Here is a 22,249-nt window from a genome sequence, read left to right on the forward strand (position 1 = left end):
TGGAAGTTGGGAAAATCAAGAAAACGGATTCTCCCCAAGAGCCTGCCAAAGGAAAGAAGCCTGCTAACACCTCGATTTTGTCTTAGTGAGAGACCCATTTCAGACTTCAAACCTCGAAAACTAAAAGACAATAAATTTGTATTGTTTTAAGCCCCTAAATGTGTGTAATCTGTTACAGTGGCAATAGGAAACTAATATAAAACCCAGGCAGTCTGGCTCAGAGTCCATGCTCATAACCATGGCAATGCTGCTTCTTCAAATGTTTTTTTTTTTTCTTTTGAGACAGACTCTCACTCTGTTGCCCAGGCTAGAGTGCTGTGGCGTCAGCCTAGCTCACAGCAACCTCAAACTCCTGGGCTCAAGCAATCCTTCTGCCTCAGCCTCCTGAGTAGCTGGGACTACAGGCATGCACCACCATGCCCGGCTAATTTTTTCTATATATCTTTTTAGTTGTCCATATAATTTCTTTCTATTTTTAGTAGAAACGGGGTCTCGCTCTTGCTCATGCTGGTCTCGAACTCCTGAGTTCAAACGATTCACCCGCCTCAGCCCCCCAGAGTGCCAGGATTATAGGCGTGAACCACTGCGCCTGGCCTGCTTCTTCAAATGTTACCAGGAAAAATACTGGTAGTTACTTCCCCAGAAATGTTGCTGGAATTTACCCTCACCAGCAATGGCAAGAATAAGTCAGTCCACCAGAGGCCAGGAGAAAGAGTCTTGGCTGGGACAGCCTTGAGACCAACTTGTCCTGGAACTGCCAACAGAGAGCCTGCTGGCCAGCCTGACTGAAATACAGTGCTCGGCAAGGATAACCTTAGTTAGAAATTCTAAGCAATTGTGAAGGGAACCAAAAACTCTGCAGAGGGCAATTTGGCAGCATCCACCAAAATTACAAGAGCATTTATCCTTTGGCTCAGAAATGCTTTTTCTAGGTACCTACTCTGCAGCCCTGTCTCCACACATCCAGAATGACATCGTACAATTTATTCACTGTGGCACAGTCCATAATAGCAAAGAATCAGAAACAACCCAAGCGTCTGTCACTAGGCAATTAGTTACATAAATTAAGATGTACCCAAACAATGGACTACTATGAAGCTGTAAGAAATTGAGGAAGCTCTTTAGGTACTGATATGAAAAAACCTCCATGGAGAAATGAGGTTAATAATAGGAGTATTGGAAGGATTAAATGAGTTATTATATATAAAAAGGTTAGAACAGTGACAGGCATATAATGAGTGTTCAATAAATGCTATTTGTGTTATTATGATATATATTGTAAGTAAAAAAATCAAGTGCAGAAGTGTATTGGATGCTACCTTTTGTGTAAGAACTGAGAAAAATAAGAATATATTCATATTTGATTGTATTTAAATAATTATTACAAGGACACACAAATTAATAAAAGTGGTTATAGGACGGGGTGGGCCAGGGGTAGAGTGAGACATTTCACCGTATGCCTTTTTAGATTGCTTTCATGTTTGAACCGTGTGAATGTATAAATATATTACCTTTTTTAAGTTAAAAATAAAATACTAGTAAGTGTGGGCAACTCTAGAGGGTGTAGAAATAAAGGGAGGAGAATGAGAGGCAGTTGTCATTTTCCTGCTGCAGACCCACGGGAGAGGGGCTGCGTCTGATGCTGGGTCCCCTTCCTTGGGGACAGTGCACCCAGCTTGGGAGGGCGCACCTCAGGCGGCCTGGCTGGACAGAGGGCAAGACCTTCTGGACAACCATAGCGTCTCCCTGCTGGGTTCTATTTCTAAGCCCCTTCCGCCCTGAATGGGGTCTCCCTGGGGAAACCAGCCCCTGCTCCCCTCCAGACGGAAATGGACGCTTGGCAGCCGGTGCCCGTGAGCTGGTCAGCTTAAATCTGACACCCTGGCCTTGAAAGCCCCAGCCCTCTGGTAACACGGGAGTGCAGACCCTGAACACAGACCCATTAAAGGGCTGCCATCTAGGGCCAGAATGACCTCCTTAGCTGAGTGGTTCCTTCGCTCTCATTCAAGGGACATTCATTGAGCACCTACTGTGTGCTTGGCACTTTAAGGGAGACAGAAGTGAGGTGGGCGCCTGCCCACAGGAGCTCCATGGCAGGAACACACACTTAACCCAGACACAGAGAGCTGTGTGTCCGTAAAGACAAAATGGCAGTTATTTGCTCCTGAATACTCAAAAGAATGAACTGAAACACCACTGAATGAATAAGAAATTGCTCAGCAAAGTGGCTGGATTGCACACGAATTAAGTGAGAAAAAAATTGCTGCATTCTATCTCAGGAAAGCAAATGAAAAGAAATATGGGCAAAAACTCCACGATCCCATTCCCAACAGCAATTCAAAAAAAATGCTACAAAATACCTAAACATGACCCAAACAAGAAATATGTAGGACTTACATGAAAAAAATGACAAGACCCACTGAGATATAGAGAAAGTCTAAAAACAGAAAAGTATATCAAAATCTGGATTAGAGAGACTAAACATTATAAGATTATTAATTCTCTTCAAGTTAACATAAAGGTTTAAAGCAATTTTAATCAGATTATGAATCTGAACTTTGAAACTGAGACTTTGAAACTTAGACAAATGATTCTAAATTTCATATGAAGGAATAAATGGTTGAAATAGCTAAGAAAATTTTGGAAAATCAGTGTAGGGAAGGGGAACTTTCTCCACCAGGTAACACTTTATAGAACTGCCATTATTATTTTTTTTATTTTTTATTTATTTTTTTGAGACAGAGTCTCACTCTGTTGCCCAGGCTACAGTGCCCTGGTGTCAGCCTAGCTCACAGCAACCTCAAACTCCTGGGCTCAAGCGATCCTCCTGCCTCAGCCTCCCGAGTAGCTGGGACTACAGGCATGCGCCACCATGCTCAGCTAATGTTTTCTATATATATTTTTAGTCGTCCATATAATTTCTTTCTATTTTTAGTAGAGATGGGGTCTCGCTCTTGCTCAGGCTGGTCTTGAACTCCTGACCTCGATCGATCCTCCCGCCTCAGCCTCCCAGAGTGCTAGGATTACAGGTGTGAGCCACCACGCCCGGCCACCCAGTAGTATATTTTAATAAAAGCCTCAACATGTTTCTTGGGTTCTCAATCTCCCCATCCCAAGGCTGCCTGTGTCTAAACTGTGATGCCAGAAATGGTAAGGGTTAGCTCTTCCAGTTCCTAGCTATGAGGTCTTGAGCAAATTACTTTTTCTCTCTGGGTCTTAATTCCCTCATCTGTAAAATGAAAACCATAATACTTCCCCCAAGGAAGCATTACTACAAGGAAAAAGACAGGCTGGAGTATGTGAAGGTCCCAGCACAGTGCCAGATACACACTGGACAGTTTGGAGCTGTGAAAGAAGAGGGAGAATTATATATGGCGAGGGATTAGCTCTGCTGTTGATAGGTGACCCTTGCAACCTCAGGAAGTAAGGAAATATCACTACTGAGAGTGTTCTCTGGGCCGTCCCCTCCCCAGTATGTTCAGGCCACCCTAGTCCAGCCACATCTGCTGGGGCCAGGAGCATGCCACTTCTGATGTTCTAGGAAACAGGTCACTTAGAAATGCAGGAAGGAAAAATGCTATGAAGACAGGACCAGCTGGCACCAGGGCAGCACTTTAGGGAGGGTCTGGCTTGCCCAAATGGCAACCAAAAAACTCTCCCCCACCTGCCCCACCTCCAGGCAGCAACATGGAGCTTTCACTATGGTGGAGTGGCAAAGGAGCAGCTCTTTCGGAAAATCAGATAACTACAGGGCAGTTAGAGGGCTCTATCAGTCATTTACCCTGTAGTATGAATGCATTTAAGAAGATTGGTTTCCTGCTATCTCCTGGGTGACACAGTTGAGGAAACAAGATTCTGAAACCAGGAGAAGAGATGGGTAATCCTAAAGCCTGAAGTATTTAAAGAGAGTGAATGCATTATCCCTCCCGACTTCCCCCCTAACTATTCCTTGGTTGAGAAGGTAGTGTTGGGAATGGGAAAGGCTGAGGTCTCGGAGAGGGAGACACCAGAAGTTAGAGAAGCAGCAAGGAAAGCGGTGAGAGGAGGAAGCACCTCCTGTTTCACACTCCTGTCTTATGCTGGCCCCCCACCCAACAATGAGGAAGAGACAGTTTGTGTGTTTCCTTACCAGCTCTTTTCTGTACAGGTCCCAGCCCCCAAGACACATGGCCGGTCAACAGTGTTCCATGGGACCACATCACTCACTCTCTAGGTAGCAGGTACACGGCCACGTGGGTTCCCTGTTTCTCCTGCAATCTTTATGTTGGGGAATGGCACCACTTTAAGGCCACTCAAGCCAGGGACCATCCCAGATGCCTCCCTCTCCTCTATGGCTTCGACGATAATTCCTCATTAGGTCTTCTGGATTCTGCCATCATTTACTTAAAAAATGACTCAGTATCAACTATGCCCAGGCACGGGGCAAGGATGTAAAGATGAATACGGCAGAATCCTGGCGCCCAAATCTGCCATAGCAGTTCCCACTGCCACTGCCTTTGTTCTTGCTTGAGTTATTGCTTACCTCCTGGGGCACTATACCCTCATAGCCTCCCTGCCTCTGGTGGCTCCAGCTCCAACCAACTCTGCCCAGTGCCACCAACACGGTATTTCTAAAACATGATTATCCTCCTGTGCCAAGGTGATGGCAATGATGACCCTCATAAGTGCAATCAAAATAGTATTGGGAGTGAGAAATTTTTTAAGCATCACATATGTTGTATGTTAATAAAGGAGATTCCATTTTTGGAACAAGGGTAGAGCACCTGGGGAAAGCCATTGACTTTTATAACAATACACTACGATTACATAGTACTGAATATTGGTAAACATCAACACAATTTGGATTTACACGACAGTAAATTGTTACAAGAAATACGACAAAGTTTATCACATAGATAAGTACAGTGATTATCAAGCTATTTTATTTAAATCTGATTTGTTTTTAGTAAATGAAATGGAAATACCACAAATAATCAATTAAAGCCATGAATAAAAAGATATTTGATGATTAAGGTAATAATAACATAATACTATCTTAGTTAAGTAATATATAGTGAGAACAGGCACCTCTTCTATTCAATCATGGCAATCTTGAAATACCTCATCAACTCTAGGAGCTTTGGCAGAACATATCCAAATTGTAAAATATGCCACAGCAGGAATTTGTTACAAAATTCAAAGATGAAAGTTAATTATTAAATGTTAACAGAATCTGGTGACATAGAAAACTCCTATGTGACAGAAATAATTCTGATATTCTCAAATACCTTTACAAAAAATGTATATATAATGAAAAATGGTTTTTATATAGCTTTGGATGGATACGGTAGTTCTGATCTTGGTTACTCATTCAGTAGCCATTAAATAAATAAATTCTCCCCTCCCAAATTATAGTAATACTATTAGATTACTAATCTGAAAACACTTAAATTAATAAATTAAAAATTGTAATACTAGTGGTAACAGCAAGAAAAAGAGAAAAATGAGAATGATGAAAAGGAAGATGGAAGAGGAGAAGTAATATAAGAAAATTTCATTGAAATAAACAGAATTTTTAGATTGAAAAAGCATGCCAGGTTCTAGAATAATTTGATACAAAATGCTCAACACCAAGACAGCTTGGTTAAAGTAATAAACACTAAGAATTAAAAATATCTTTAGACGTCAAGACAGACATAGCAAATCAGTTTGGCCTCAGACCTCTTCTCCTGAACATTTGATACCAGAAGACAATGTAGCAGTATCTACAAAATTCTGAAGGGAAGAGAGTGTGCCCTAGGAATACTATACCAGCCAACATGTCATTCAAGTATAAGAGCAATGCAAGACATTCTCAACACCAAGAGACTCAAGGAATTCAGAACACAGAAGTCCTTCTTGGAAAAACTGCTTACTAATAACATCCGTCCAATTAAGAGCTCAATTAAAATACAGAATCTGAGAAAAGCGATGTCAAAGTAAAAGGACTAGGGCTAAGCATTACAGCCCTTTGACATGGAAGCAAAGCTGAAAGGATAGGAGCACCCTGATCTTTCATAGCAGACTCAGTTACTACCATCTAAAATGGAAGCATTTTGTTAAAAATAAACTACATGGGAGGCTGAGGCAGAAGGATGGCTTGAGCCAGGCTGCAGTGAGCTACAATCACACCACTGCACTCCAGCCTGGAAGACAGCAAGACCTTGTCTCTTAAAAAACAATCAAACTGTATATATACATATATGAGTCCAACCTCTTGATAAAAATCTTAGTAATTTTTTTCTTTTCTTTCTTATTTTTTTGTAAAGACAGGGTCTTGCTATGTTGCCCAGGCTGATCTTGAACTCCTGGTGTCAAGCAATCTTCTGGCCTCAGCTTGCCAAAGTGCTGGGATTACAGGGATGAGCCGCCACCTCCTTAGGCTTAATTTTTCTTTTTGTGCTTAATGTTAGAGGGATCCTTTAGGAAAATATTTTAAGATGAAGAAATATTTCTTTGAAGTTTAGCAATTCTAATTTTCAGTTTCTTTGCTTCTGTTAATGTCAAGGAAAGTTAAGTTTAACGTTGCTTAAGAGATAAGGTCTCACTGTGTGGCCTGGGCTAGTGCAGTGGCGCAATCATAACTCACTGTAACCTCGAACTCCTGGGCTCAAGGACCCTCCTGTCATAGCCTCTCCAGTAGCTGGGACTACAGGTATGCGCCACCATGCCCGGCTAAATTTTTTTTGTTTTAGAGACGGGGTCACGCCCAGGTTGATCTGGAACTCCTGGCCTCAAGTGATCCTCTTACCTCAGGCTCCCAAAGTGCTAGGATTATAGGTATGAGCCATTGTGCCTGGCCAGAATGCTTACTTTTAATAATATAAAATACACTCTGACTAGCCGAGTGTGGTGGCTCACACTTGTAATCCTAACACTTTCGGAGGCTGAGGCAGGAGGACTGCTTGAGGCTAAGAGTTGGAGACCAATCTGAGCAAGAGCAAGACACCATCTCTACAAAATTAGCTGGACATGGTGGCTACTTGGGAGGCTAAGGCAGGAGGATTGCTTGAGCCCAAGAATTTGAGGTTGCAATGAGCTTTGATGACACCACTGCACTCCAGCCTCGGTGACACAGTTAAACTCCATCTGTTAAAAAAAAAAAAACTCTTGAGTTCTAAACAAACAACTTGCAGAATCTTTTTGCAACTCAGCACAGTCGTTGGCTGTGGGCTGCCTGATGTACAGCCCAGCAGGAACAGGAAAGGGGCCCCCAGTCTGCAGTCCGAAAACCTGTTTATCCTGTTCTGGTCCTGGCTCGGGCAAGCTCTCCTTTTGGGGCAGCTCCCATTAACTCTCTGGCCTCTCACCTCATTTGTACAACGGGAATAGTTCTTTCTTCCTCAGTAATCTTACAGCAGGGTACAGGAATGATGATGATAGCATAAGAAAGAACATGGCAAAAGGCAGGGTAGTGTCCTACTGTGTTGCCAAGGGAAAGCCTTCTATTAAAAAGAGGCTGCCTAGGTACCAAGGAGTTAGGGTGCTTCCCTTGAGGCTGGCTTCACACCGGTTCCCTTTTGTTTCTGTTCTACACACCTGGAATATTTTTCCTTCTTTGCTTTCACTTGCAGTGGCTACTGGACATTTTTCTAAGACGTATTAAAGACATTCCTCTTTCTTCTTGATCTATTATGGAATTGGACTCTCCTTTTAGGGAGCCACATACTCCTGCTCTCATTCCATGAGCTCTGGGGGCGTGTGTGACTCAGGCTTAAGCCAATCTGCGTATCCCCAGTAGCCCGAGAGACCCTTGCATGAAGAGGAACTTGACCCAATCAGAGACTCACTGAAACCTGGCATGGAATGCCGGAGGAGATTCGTACTCTTTCCCCTTGAATTTGAGACTGACGGTGTGTGACCTCTGGAGCCGCCACAATCCCCTGGCAACCATGAGGGGTACAACCTTCTGGGAATGAAACAGTTTTGGAAGGAAGCGAGGCCACTAGAAATACAGAGGAAGTGTCTCCTGAATATCTCTAATCAAGTCAGGTCAGAGGCCAGCTCCACTCCCATTATTCACTTACATAAGTCATCAATCCGGTTCCTGCTTAAGCCACTCACTAAAAAGTTGTCACTCATTTAGACAATTTTTTTTAGATGAAACTCATAGTCCAACAAACCTCTTCAAGGACAACTCCAACACTGACTAAGATGTCATGGCTTCCTTGAGCCTCCCAACTATGCACAACTTCCCCCTCCTTAAAACGGCCACAGCACTTTATCTGAACATGTCTTCTGGAACCTACGGGTCCCTGCCATACAGTAAAAGGCCGTGCACACTTATCCGCAGTCTGAAACACTCCCTAGAGTCAGACTTCAAAGACAGGATGAGGATTCATCTGGCAACAGCTATCACAATACCTGGCATGAAATAAATGCTCAATAAACGATCGTTCAATGGATGGATGGGTGGATGTGGTTCTAGTCAATTAGTTCTATCAGTTAAGAATCAATGAGGAAATCTTGTTAATTTCAAGTCAAGGGTCTCAGGCCTCCATCCCTAAGCTGCAAAGCCCATTCCCCAGCTGCAGAAAGTAGAGGAGATTGGCCTTCATGAGAATTGAGAAAGTGACACCAGCCCGAACCCTGATCTTGGCTTGGGCTACTTTAAATTTCTTGCTTCTTTCTTCAAAACATCAAAGGGAACCAGGGGGGAAAATCCCTTTTATCCACACATTATTCTAACAAACCTACCTTCAAGGCCTCTCCTTGAAAAGAAACACAGCAGCTCCTGGCTCTGAACCCAGTCCCCTGGGTAAATTCATAGAGAACTTAGAAATGGGTCATTGACTGTCCCTTCCGTCATGTCACCCAACTCTGGGCAGCTGCCTTTCTTCTGCCCATGTGGTGCTCCTCACAGGCCAGGAAGCAATCCCCAAAACACCGTCAATCCCCGGTAAGATGCAATGTACCGGTATCTTCCCCGAGGGCACCAGGCAGGGCTGGGACTAGGGGTGGCAGCAAGATGTCTAGGGTGCAAACGGGGGGAGACACTCACTGTGGGTTCATGGGGGGGGCAGGCAGGTGACAGCCCCCTTGCAGTCTGCACCCTTGGCAACTGGCTTGCCTCCCCATAGTCCCGCCCTTAGCAGGCCCATCAGCATCTGTCTTTTCCATTTCTTCTTCAGCCAACAACTCTTCCCTGCCCCTGCCCCAACTTTGCTGCTGCATGTCTTTGGTGAACCCTCCCCTGGGCTGTCCCCTGTGCTTCTCCCCCACCTGTCACCAATCTTTCCAGCTTCTGGTCTTGGGAACTCTTCTCCTAGTTTACGATCTCCTCACACCTCTTCAACTTGATTAATAGGTCCTTTGCTTTCTGCACTCAACTATAATTCAAGCTCTTTCTGGCTACAGGCTTTGAAGGCCCTGGATTAATCCCCCCAGGCCATCTGGCAAGCTTTAGGATCTGGCACCCAGACACAGACGGTCTCAGCTCCTAGACCTGTACCACGTGTGTGTAGGAGCCCCGCCCAGCGCTCCTGAGGACCTGCAGTGCAGGCAGGTTCAGGCGGCGTGAGACCCTGGCCCTCTCCCCACCCCTCCATCTCTGCATCCTTGTGGCCTCACCCCACCTGGACCATGGCCTCGGGCTCCTAATGCTGCTCCCTTTCCCCTGGTCCAGATTCTTTGCTTCAGTTTCACCCAACATACGGTGGTAAATCCCTTTAAATTTTTGGTGGAACAGGGTGACACATAAATAAGTATGCAGCCAAAGAAATATATACGGTCCCCTGCTCCCACACCCGCCCACTTCAGTCGCGGTACGAGTACAGCGAGAGGATCCGGTCCTCCCGCTCCTTCCTTAACGCCCGTCCGTGGGTTTCCTGCAGAGCCCCGCTTAGTGCCCACTCGCAGGGTATTCTGCAGGACATTCGCTGGCAAGGAGAGTAGACGGTATGAAAAAGGAGCAAACTAAGGACACCGAATGTTCTGGAAACTGCAGGATAGAGTCCTAACTGCCTTCCAGCACACCGTGTCTGACCCCAGCACAGCCGTCCAGGCGCTGCCTCACGTAGACCTTACACTGCAGTTCCCGAGACGCGCAGAGCCACGAGCGCCTCTGTCTCGCACACGTGTTCCCTCCTCTCTACGGCCTTCCTCTTTTCTTACATGTCATGCTGAGTCAGTGCGGCACCCTCCCTGAAAAGGCCTTCCCCGGCCGATCTAGGTGGAGCAGTGGGACATTTCTGAGTTCACTGGCCTTTGTGCCTGTCTTCCTTCCTCCTTCCGCCTTTCCACACTGACGAGCACATACCGGATGTCAGGCCTGTGCTGGACAAAGGGCACTGGCAAGGGCAAACAATATCCAGAAGGCAGGGTGATAAGGGCAACTATCAAAACATGGACACAATAGGCCGGGCTCCGGTGGCTCACGCCTGAAATCCTAGCACTCTGAAAGGAAGAGGCCGGAGGATCCCGTGAGCTCAGGAGTTCGAGACCAGCCTGAGCAAGAGCGAGACCTCATCTCTACCAAAAATAGAAAAATTAGCCAGGCGTGGTAGCGTGTGCCTGTAGTCCCAGCTACTTGGGAGGCTGAAGCAGGAGGATCGCTTGAGCCCAGGAGTCTGAGGTTGCAGTGAGCTGTGATGATGCCACTGCACTCTAGCCGGGGCAACAGAGCAAGACCCTGACTCAAAAATAAAAAACAACAACAAAACAAAAACAACAACAACACAGTAGATAGCACAGTGACACAGTCCTCCTCACAGCCCTCTGCAGCCTTGATTATTAACTGCTGATCCGTTCCTCCACCAGACTGTGACCGCAAGGACGGCCAGGGCTACGTCTGTTCATATTTATACTCCAGCCCCTAGCAGAGAACATGCCACACAGTAGGCATGACATGAACATGGGCTGAAAGAAGGGACTCCACAGGTGTGTGGATCAAATGTCAATGGCCCCAGGGCAGACACTCGCAGGCCAAGTCCGAGGTTTAAAGCCACCTCAAGTGCTGCTCCCCAAGGTGAGCTCTACGTCAGCTCAGCGTCAAAGGATGGGGTGGTTTATTACTGAGTCGTGACCAGAAAGAAATTACAGGTTATTGAGGGCACTGAGGTTTGGCACAGAAAAAGTAAGTTGAGTGTTTCCAGTAGCCCCTGGTGAATTGTGAAACACTATGACTCGTGTGTATGCATGAGTGTTCGGGTTTCTGTAAGCCATGCACCATGTTCAAGGGACAGGAATCGCGCTCTCATGCTGGCTGGACCAGGCTTGCCCACTGTACCTGGCGTGGGGGATCAAAATATGCCACTCTGGCATACAATTATTTTGAGCTGGAGGCAAATAAGAATCAATAGATGCAGAAAGGAGCCTTCCCATGGCTTCCTTTTCTGATTAAAAGCAAAAACTTCTAAGAACCGAGGACTGCCATGAATCCTCTCCCTCAGGGGACTTTTATGGCCACGCGGACGACGGGAAGGGACAGTCGGGACTGGGATAGGCTGGCACAAACCAGCCTTGCTCCTTTATCAGCCCCAATGCATTCACCCTCCCACAATTTCCCCACCCGTGAACGCCTAAAACCCCTTTCCTACTTTTCTAAACATGTTTTTCTTTTCTTAAGATGTTATATAAGTCGAAGTTCTAACCACCTTTTCAAGTTACTCATCTCTGGAAACTCCCACGTACGAGCACGGCACACATGCGAGATGCACATGCTAACAAGCTTCTGCTTTTCTCTTGTTAGTCTGTCCCTTGTTCGTCCAATTTACAAGCCCCTAGCAGAGAACCTAAAATGCGTAGAGGAAAAAGACTTTTTTCTTCCCCCACACTGGGGAGAAATCCACCCATGACTCCCATGGTGGGGGGGCCACTTACAAGCTCCCGCCCTCCGGGGCCCTGGGGGAGGGGCCCTGCCCCACTGTAAACCGCGCTTCACACGCTGGCCACCAGCCCACAGCAGCCACTGACACTGACAATCTGGACACCGGTCTGTACATATGAGTGACAACACTGACCACAGGACCTATGAAGGGAATCGGCAGCCAAGATTGGGGCCAAACTGAGCAAGTCTCTCGGCCCACACTGACAAGGGACAGTACAGAGAACATAAAACTCTGTAAGTGCCAAGTGGGTTTTTCAGGGAGGTTTAAGAACGTACTACATTATAAAACAAGAACAAGCTGCTAAGAAAAAGCATCCTGGGACCATTTGGCTCTTTTGTCACTTAAAACTATAACATGATGGCTGGGAACTACTTAACACAGAGGGTAAGTAATGAGTGGTTTTTTTTTTTTTTTTTGAGACAGGGTCTCATTCTGTTGTCCGGGCTAGAGTGCTGTGGCGTCAGCCTGGCTCACAGCAACCTCAAACTCCTGGGCTCAAGCAATCCTGCCTCAGCCTCCTGAGTAGCTGGGACTATAGGTGTGAGCCACCACGCCTGGCTATTTTTTCTATTTTTCAGTAGAGATGGGGTCTTGCTCTTGCTCAGGCTGGTCTTGAACTCCTGAGCTCAAGTGATCCTCCTGCCTCAGCCTCCCAGAGTGCTAGGATTACAGGCGTGAGCCACCATGTCTGGCCCATAGATGGTAACCAGTAGAATGAAGTCTGCTGAAAAAAATGGGCCAGAGAGCTAGAAAATCAATTCAAGGAGCTCTCTAAGAATCTGGAAGAAAAAAAGGCAAAGCAATAGAATTAATATGGAAAAAAAGATAAAGATGTAAAAGATGGATTTAGAGTCCTAATAGCCATATAACAATAGTTATAAAAAAAAAAAAAGGAAGAGATATCAATACGTAAAAAGTAAAAGACAATTTTCCTGAGTGAAGAAAGATTTGAGTTTTCAGATTAACAATGGTCATGGAGGATTGTCGAAAAAAGAAAAAGATCTATACCTGGATATAGATTTACCAAGGATTTCCAAGAAGAAAAAATTATATAAAGATCCTTAGCAAACAAAAACAGATGTTCACGGGGAAAAATAATTAGATATTAACTGAACTTCTCATCTGTAAAACCAGAGTCAGAAATTTATGAAGCAATGTTTATATATTCCAAGATGAAACAATTGTGATTGTGACCTCGGAATTTTACACCTTGCTAAACTTTCCTTTATGTGTGACAACAAAAGAAACACCTACAAGTTAAGACACTTAAAATCTCAGAAAGTAAACTCCAAAAAATTAAAAAAAAAATTATTGGATGTGGTATTCCCACAAAATGGAAAATTAATCACATTAAATAATTCCAGAAAGAGAAAGACAAGCTGTAGGAAACATTATTGTGAGCACTGAAACCAATTAAAGTCTAGGGTTATGGCTAGCAAGTGAGTTGTAATGTGACATGAAGCTTTGTAAGTATTAAGAAAGGATGCTGAAAATAAAAAGTTTGGTAATAATCTGCGTAAAAGTTCACATTTTTCAACTAAATCTGAAAGTAGGAAGGGAAAGAGAAGGGAGAAGAAAAAGTATACTAAAGGATTTGTTTTCTCTGGGAGAATACTTCTATTCTATTCTTTATGGTGGTAAATGAAAAAGGTTCTAGTGAAACAAAATGGAAAGAAAGGTAGAAAGTTTCAATACAGTGGAGATACACATACAGTAGAACCTACTTATATATATGCATATAGATAAATACATATACATATATTATGTACATATATGTATGTGTATGAATATATATGTATGTGTATTGTACAACAAATACAATTCTTCAAGTCCAAGAATTATTGCTAGGAATTTGCTAGTCCAAAAAATATCCTAGGCTCCAAAGAAAATTTCCATATAGTCTCAGATATAGAAGTCTTACAGGCTAATATTAATCAACCATACTGTAGATATTAATATCAAATAATAGAAACCAAACATCACAAACCACTTGAAAATTTTAGAAGATTTTTCTCTAAAACTCTTCAAGAGAAAATTTTTAAGAAAAGACTGAAATGGTATTTGAGAAATAATTGACTATGACAACACTACTTATCAAAATTATGGCATGCAGCTAAAGCCATATGCAGAACTCATACCTTGAAATTTTTTTATTATAAATAAAAATAAAGATTGCAAATAAATGAATTAAATGTTCAAGAAGCTAGATAATGAACAATGACAAAAATTAGAAAAATTAGACAAAAAACCAAAATGATTAATTAGAAAGAAGGAGAATATTAATATCAGTAAGCAATCTAAGGAAAGACTAAAAGCTGATATAGTCCTTTGAAAAGACTATTTAAAATATACAACACTAGAAATAAGAAAGTAGGTATAATTACAGGTATAGAGCACATTTTTAAATTATGAAAGAAACTCAGGATGAACTGGAAAATCTTCCAGAAAATCTGACTCAAGATCCAATATAGATCAATACCATGGCAAACATGGGAATTGTTCTAAAAAATCTACTGTTTGAAAAAAGCAACTGTCCCCAGATAGTTTTTCAAAAAACTTTTATAAGCCTCCATTTCTTATGTTCTTTAAACTGTTCTAGAACAGAGAGACCATAATAAGATTTTAATGTTTACTGAGTACTTAATATGTGCCAGGCACTATGCTAAACGATTTAAATATACAGTCAGCCCTCTGGATCTGCATGAATTCAACAAACCGAGGATCAAAATACTGGGGGGAAAAAAACAATAAAAAATAACACTGTAACAATAAAAATAATACAAGTTTAAAAGTACAATGTAACAACTCCTCATATAGCATTTCCATTGTATGAGGTATTATAAGTAACCTAGAGATGATTTAAAGTGTATGGGAGGATGTGTGTAGGTTATATGCAAATACTGCACCATTTTCCCATCAGGGATTGAGCCTCTGTGGATTTTGGTATCTGTGGGGGACCCTGGAACCACTCCCCTACAGACACTGAGGGACGACTGTATTACCATGTTCAAAAAATGAAAACTTACAAATTCATTAAAAGAGATTAGTGTAAAATGGGTAAGAAAACCTGATGAAGAAATCACACACATTCATACAAAAATTGATTACATTTACGAATATAGATAATAGCATAAATAAAATATTACTAGATGAAACCTAGCTATAAATTAAGATAATAGTATATCATGAGCAAGTAGGGTTTTTCCTCCTGTAAATTAAAGAATGGTTCAACATAAAGAAACACACTGATTTAATTTGTCATACTAAAAAGTGAAAGGACACTTTCATAAAGTCCAAAAAGACACCTATTTCTGAGTTAAAAATAAAACAAAATAACAACAACAAAACTATTAGTAAACCACGAATGGGAAGTAACTTTCTTTTCTTAATGTGATATTTAAAAATTATCCAAGGAAGTCAGCAATAAACATCATACTTAACAAGAAAACATAAGAAACTTTCTCATTAAAGACAGGAATTGGGAAAGCATACTTTCACTTGTTCTGAAGGCTGTGCCTTCCCAATTTAAAAAAAAATTTTTTTTAAATAAAAGGACAGGAACAAAATAAAGTTGCCTTTTCTAACCACTATAATTCAATATTGTTTTGGTGGGTTTAGACAATGAAATGAAGTTATAAAAAGTAGTAATATGTACAAATACTGGAAAGAAAAAAAATCCCACAATTTTTAGATGATATGATTGTTTACCTAGAAAATCCAAACAAATCAACTGAAAAACTTACTAGAACTAATAAAAGAGTTCAATAAAGATGGCTAAATATAATATTAAGATACATAAATTAAGAGCATTAGTGAATACTAATTTAACCAGTTAGAAATTATAATGTAAAAAGATTCCATTCACAATATTATTAAATATTGTAAGTTTGTGAGTTCAAGATATATGTGAATAAAGGTATAAAATCTCCCCAGATTTAATGCGATTTCAATCAAAATCCCAATGAATATGTAAGTTTTGAAACTGCATAAATTGTAAGAGCAAAAGAAAAACAAAATTATTTTTGAAGGAGAATGGGGAAAAGCTACAGAAATCCTACAGCAGTGAGGGTTAGAGCAGGAATAGATCATTGGCACGGAACAGAGATCTATAGACACACCAGTGACTACATGGGCGTTTAGTACATGGTAAAAAGGGCATAGAGTGGACTATCCAATAAATGCTTCTGAGACCACTGGATTTCCATTTGGAGAGAAAAATGAAGTGCAGATTCCTCTCTTATACCGTGCACAAAAATAAATTCTATACAAATTAAAGATTTAATTATAATAACAAAACAATTATTAAAATAGAATATGAAAAAGAATATTTTTAATCTTGGCATAGAAAAAGCTCTCCTGGGATGCATCAAAGCCAGACACAATAAAGAAAGAGATGATGGATTTGAGTACATAAAATAAAGATTTTATTTATTTATTTTTTTGAGACAGAGTCTCACTCTGTTGCCCAGACTAGAGTGCCGTGGCATCAGCCTAGCTCACAGCAACCTCAAACTCCTGGGCTCAAGCGATCCTCCTGCCTCAGCCTCCCGAGTTGCTGGGACTATAGGCATGCGCCACCATGCCTGGCTAATTTTTTCTATATATATTTTTAGCTGTCCATATCATGTCTTTCTATTTTTAGTAGAGACGGAGTCTTGGTCTTGCTCAGGCTGGTCTCGAACTCCTGAGCTCAAACAATCCGCCGGCCTCGGCCTCCCAGAGAGCTAGGATTACAGGCGTGAGCCACTGTGCCCAGCCTAAAGATTTATTTTAAACATGATACCACATACTAAGTGAAATGACAAACAGTCAACATGGGGGATGGAGGAGGGGATAACATTTGCACTGTAACAGTCTTGTACAAATAAAGATACTAATTCCTCAAAGGGGCGGGGAATGGGCAAAGGACCTACACTGGCAATTCACAAATGAAGAAACACAATGGCCAATAAACAAATGGAAAAGCCACTCAACTTTAACAATAAGAAAAGAAGTGCAAATTAAACTAGTAATATCAGCTGTTGAGGACTCTGAGGGGAAAGCTTATTCTGGCAGTGGCGGAATAGATCTGGAAAAAAGAAACAAGCCACACTCCGCCACACTCGGTTTAGCAGGTATGTAGTTTAGCAGGAATGTCGCTCTGAGTTGTGGCAGGAACCAGTGAACACATTGGCTTTGCAAGTGGATCCCTAGGAAGCAGTACACAGAAGAACTTCATACAAGCCATCATTTCTGGGTGGTCAAAACTTCACATAGTTATGCTAAAAGAGGGGAAAAGAAGACCTTATAGGACTACTCCTATCTGGGTATATATTAAAAAAGAAGCTCTGTGACAAAATCAAAACTAATAACAATGGTTATCTGTGGATGGGAGAAGTGGTGGGGATTAGGCAGATGGGAATGGACAGAAGATTTTGCTCTCACTCTCTCTCTATCCTTACAAGTTTTGTGAACCATATGAATATATTACCTATTTAAAAACTGAATTAAAATCTGTCTAATAAAAATAATTATAACTAGATTTTATTTTATTTTTTTTTCATACATTCGCAGATAGCACTACCAGATGTTACGGCTTCGACTTTTCAGATAGAAATTATTAATAAAACTACCTGCATCTGATCCTAGAATCCAGCCTTACTGAGATTCCCTTGGGCTTACAGAAAATTCTACTCTAAGACCTGCTAAAGGGCAGTTTGGTAACACGTATCAAATGTAGAATTTTCATACCCCCTCACCCAGCCAGCAATAGCACTCCTAAACATATATCCTAAAGAAATCACTGGATAAGGTGCAAAGATGATTCTGCAGCATTATTTATTGGAAGGGGAAATTGGAAAGTATTACTATCCATCCACGTGGGGACCAATAGCATAAATTGTGGTCATCTCTACAGATGTTGTATGTCTGCAAACCACATTTTGAGCTGTAAGGCCGTAGAAGCTCCCTGTCCCCAGCTGTGACTCTACCTGGCTCTCAGGATGCGCCAGCCACCCTGTGCTGCCACCCCACACCGCGCCAGCCCACTCACCTGGTCAGCGTAGGGGTGCGGTGGTTGGGGTTGGAGCAGAAGATGTTGTTGGACTTGCGCGTGCCATCCAGGAACTCATGCACCGACTTGCTGCGCAGCTCAGCCAGGGGCCGGGCCTCGTGCTTGAGGAACCACTGGTGCGCCTCGAAGCACCTGGCACAGAGGAGCTGCTCGCACTCAAAGCACCAGAAGTCCGCTAACTCTTTGCAGCGGATGCAAACTGCCCTCGCGTCCATGACCTGCCGGTACACCGACAGGCGCCGCTGCAGACTCTCGAAAAAGACGTTATCCAGCGGCAGTAAGTCAGTGCCCGGGGGCCAGGGCTCCTGGCAGATGGGGCACTTTGTGACCGGTGCCTCCAGGCATCCAGAGCACAGCGTGTGCAGGCAAGGCAGCAGCTTGGGGCACTTGGCTTCCACCTTGCAGCGCTGGCAGTGCAGGAACTGGAATTCCTCCTCCTGTTCCTCTGTGGATTGCTGGGAGACCAGAAACAGGGGTGAGGCCTAGAGAAGTCCCAGGAGTCCCCACCCACCAGCTATCCAACCCTATGGCTGAAGGCTAGCCTGAGACCTCATATTCCATTCCTGACATTGGATGATGCAAAACCCTGGCTTATCAGCACCTCAATGTCCCCATTTACTCATGCCTTAGAGCACAACTGATTGACCACCTACTTCCCACCAGGCACAGCACTAGCCCCAGACATACAGGAATGTGTAGAATACATCCTGCCTTCAAGGAACTCAGTTTGGAAGGTAGATACACTAAGTACCAACCTCATATAAAGTACTTAGCACAGTTTGGGGGTTCCTCAAAGAGTTAAACATAGATCTACCATATGACCCAACAATTCCCCTCCTACATATAAACCCAAAAGACCTGAAAGAAAACAAGGACCCAAATAGATACTTGTACACGAGTGTTCATGGGAACACTATTCACAATAGCCAAAAGGTGGAAATAATCCAAGTATCCACAGATGAATAGATCAACAAAACATGGTCTACTCATATAATTGAACATTATTGAGCATTAAAAAGGAATCAAATTCTTATACATGTGACAAGGATGCACCTTGAAGACATTATGCTAAGTGAAAGAAATACTGTATGATTCCACTTAAATCAAGTATCTAGAAAGCAAGTTCATAGAAACAGAAGGTAGATGAGAAGTTACCAAGGGCTAGGGGAAGAGGGAAGTGAGGAGCTATTGCTTTGTTGGGACTCAGGACACACCACTCCAAAATATGACTGTAGGAGACCAAAATATGCCACCCCAAAAATATCCTTCTTTGGCATATTTTGAGCTGGTTATTCTGAGAAACTGCAGGCCCAGGAAGAGTGCTGAAAAGCTGTCCTTTTGTAAAAAAAAGAAATTTACATCTATAAAGGAAATCTACATTAGTAAAAGTATCTACAGCAGAAGAAAGCTGCTCCAAGACAACTTTTATTACCTGAGAACTTTTTATCTGCATAGCCAGACAACTTTTACCACCAGTTTCCTCCCCAGCCCTTATCATAACCTGCCTCCACCAGGAGGCTATCTAGTTTCAACCACCTGACTCTCAGTTTCACATACACTCGCAAGTGTATGTATATAATTAAATACGGGTTTTCCCCTGTTTATCTGTCTTATGTCAATTTAACTCACAGCCCAGCCAAGGAACCTAGGACAGAAGACATTTTTTCCTCCCCTACAGCTTAAAGGGTACAGAGTTTCTGGGATGTTGAAAAGTTATGGAAATAGACGGTAGTGATGGTTACGCAACACTGTGAATGTACTTACTGCCACTGAATTGTACACTTAGAAATGGTTAGCATGGTAACTTTTACATTACATATATTTTACCACAGTGAAAAAAATGCAAAAAGCAGGCACTTAAATACAGTACCTGGTATATATGCAGTGCTCAAAAAATGTTAACCAGTATTGTTAAGTAATATTGTTCTTAATTATAATAATGCTAATAATAAAAGTTACTGTAATATAGTGTTATTTGTACTTTCTTGATGGGGCTGGAAGGACACAGAGCAAGAGACCTAAGTACTAAGTAGTCCCTTTGGGGCGGGGATGGCGGCGGGAGGAGGGCAGGAAGAGCATTCCAAGAGGATTTCTGAGAAATCACAGGAGCCGGGAGGCCTTGGCCAGTTTCCCACCTCTGATCTGGGAACTTGGGTTTTAGTTTTGCCATGCCCGGGGCATTCCCCTGGCTCCAGGCCAGCGCAACAAGGCTACAACCTCTGTTCTCTCCGATTTGTGGTCTTTCATCTGAGGCAGGAGCCAAGCGACAGGGTCCGGAGTGGGCAAGGGAGCCCTGTCCCGCTGCCCCTGACCCCGGCATCTTACCCAACTGCTCAGTGGAGAGCCGCAACCCGGAGAGGCCCCCTGCAACTCATCCCGGCCCCCTTTTCTACTCCATCCTACCCTCCCTACCCGTGTCCCAGACAAGAGCGTCTGGTGTCTGCTCTTGCCTCTTTGTGTCACTCTTTAAGGTACTTAACCAAGTCGCCCATTAGACCCACTCTCTTCTCACCCTTTCCCCTACCACAGCAAACCCACAAAGCCTAACCCCACCATCCCCGAACTCAATAGTACCTCTGCAGGGCTGGGGCTGGGGCTGGACGGCTGGCCTTCTGCGGGGGTCTCCGGGGGAGGCATGGTGGGCGCGTGGGACAAGGTGGGGTCGCGCTGGGGCCGCGGAGACCGGGAGGGTGCGGGCTCCTGCTGCATGGACTCCAGCGTAGTTTCGATTCTCGGTTTTGATATCGGAGGACGGAAGGAAAAGCTGAACTGGAGGCGCGAGCCAGATGGCTGAGCCCCACGAGCTTCGGAAAGGGGCGGTGCCGGCCCGGGGCCCGCCTCCCGAGAGGAAGTGAGACCCGAGCAGGGGGCGGTTCCCGGGGCAGAGGGGCGGACGGTCGGATTTGAAAACCCGCCCAGAGCCGGGAGGACGAAGGGGCCGGAGGGGAGCAGGCGTACAGCCCACCCCGGTACAAGGACAGAGGCAGAGCTGGCCGGGAGGGAGGCGGTCCCAACCCGGCTCTGATCCCTTCGTTCAGCTCACACTGGCACAGCTGTGTGCCACCTCCAGCTGGGAGCCGGGCACACAGAGATGAACCACACGCGGCCCCCCCTGCTTTCCAAGAAGCCCCCAAACGGAGATTTTCTAGAAACTAGATCCCTCAGCTGGGACCTGAAGGAGCTGTGGGAATTCACCAGGGAGTCAGGGATTCCTGAATATGTGTGGGCACACTTGCAAAAGGCATGGAGGTTTGAAACAAGAGAGCCTGATCAGGAACTAAGTTTGGCCATTTTCATATTTAAGAGGGGACTCGTCAGAAATTAACGGCTAAGGGGTGAGCTGGGACCAGTTCTGTGTGATAGAGTGGGTGAAGGGTTTGGAACCAGGGAACAACATGATCAGCTATGTATGTTGGGACCGTCACTCTGACAACCTAGGAGCAGGTGGCTTGGTCTAGGATGCAGAGGAGGGACCCGAGTCACAGACACTGGGAGGACACTGACTGGGGTTGAGGGAACAGGGCGATACCTTGAGTGGCAGCTGGAAAGGCTGGTGAGTCCAGGAGGCAGGGAGAGAGGGGGAGAGCTTGCAGCAGGTATGAAAGGGGTGAGGGGAGAGCAAAGTAGGTCTTCTTGGTCAATGGCAAAGCATGCCAGACCCCCAGCTGTTGAAAGAAAAGGGCCCAGCTCCAGGTGGCCATACTGGGCCAGTGCCCCAGCTACAAACTTCAACCATCCCAACCACTATGCTGGCCCCTGTGTACCCATTCTGTGCTCTGTTCGAACTTAGACTAGAAGGGATGGTGACAGGGCCTTGTTCTTGTAAAGCTTATAGTCTGGCCGGTAGAGGGACAAGGGTTAGGAGAGACCCAACTTCCCAGGGACTGTGGTGAGAGGCCTCAGGAACCTGCCCTACTCTGCAGCCTGGTCAGTACCCCCAGGCCTTTAGAATCAGTCCGCCAAAGTGGGAAAAGCCAAATATGGTGGGCAGCCACCTGCGAAGGGACCAGAAGTGGGCTGTGGCAGTATGGGGGGCTGGAGTGGAGGGGGTGGCTGAGAAGGCAGCATTGGGAAACTTCTATTAGTTTCTTTGCTTGCTTTGGAAGACAGCCTGCTCCCAGCCTGCCCCAACTTCCTGTTGGATCTTAACACTTCTCAGAGTAAATTCACGATTTACATTTGGGTTTTCTCAAGCCATGGAGAGGCAAGTTATCTCTGAGTAGGGGATCAAGGGGCAGGCTGTTTCTGGACCTGCAGGACTGAGGGACCCGCCGCTGTGATGATCTTCCCGCCTCCCCCGACCCCCCCCCCCCATAGCTGTGTGCTATGCCCTTCCTCCTCACTCTGACAT

General features: G+C 44.2%; 1 protein-coding gene across 12 annotated transcripts in view; it reads right to left on the minus strand.

Annotated features, from left to right (window-relative positions):
• PML (PML nuclear body scaffold) overlaps window positions 1–20,678 on the minus strand; it is a 43,976-nt gene extending 23,298 nt beyond the window's left edge. For 4 of the 12 annotated variants that reach the window (XM_069481982.1, XM_069482010.1, XM_069481971.1 and 1 more), the window contains exons 1-2: window positions 20,473–20,665; window positions 17,878–18,353 (exon numbers count right to left, since the gene is read on the minus strand). In XM_069481982.1, the coding sequence (XP_069338083.1) occupies window positions 17,878–18,353; window positions 20,473–20,607 (611 nt within the window). In that variant the 5' untranslated portion in view covers window positions 20,608–20,665. Of the gene's footprint in view, window positions 1–10,131; window positions 10,204–17,877; window positions 18,354–20,472 lie in introns of those variants that run through there. The other 8 variants (XM_069481991.1, XM_069482001.1, XM_069482038.1 and 5 more) reach the window with 5 other exon arrangements.
• Window positions 20,679–22,249: the final 1,571 nt, after the last annotated feature.

Source organism: Eulemur rufifrons, chromosome 2 (assembly GCF_041146395.1).
Source record: "Eulemur rufifrons isolate Redbay chromosome 2, OSU_ERuf_1, whole genome shotgun sequence".
Lineage (NCBI taxonomy): Eukaryota > Metazoa > Chordata > Mammalia > Primates > Lemuridae > Eulemur > Eulemur rufifrons.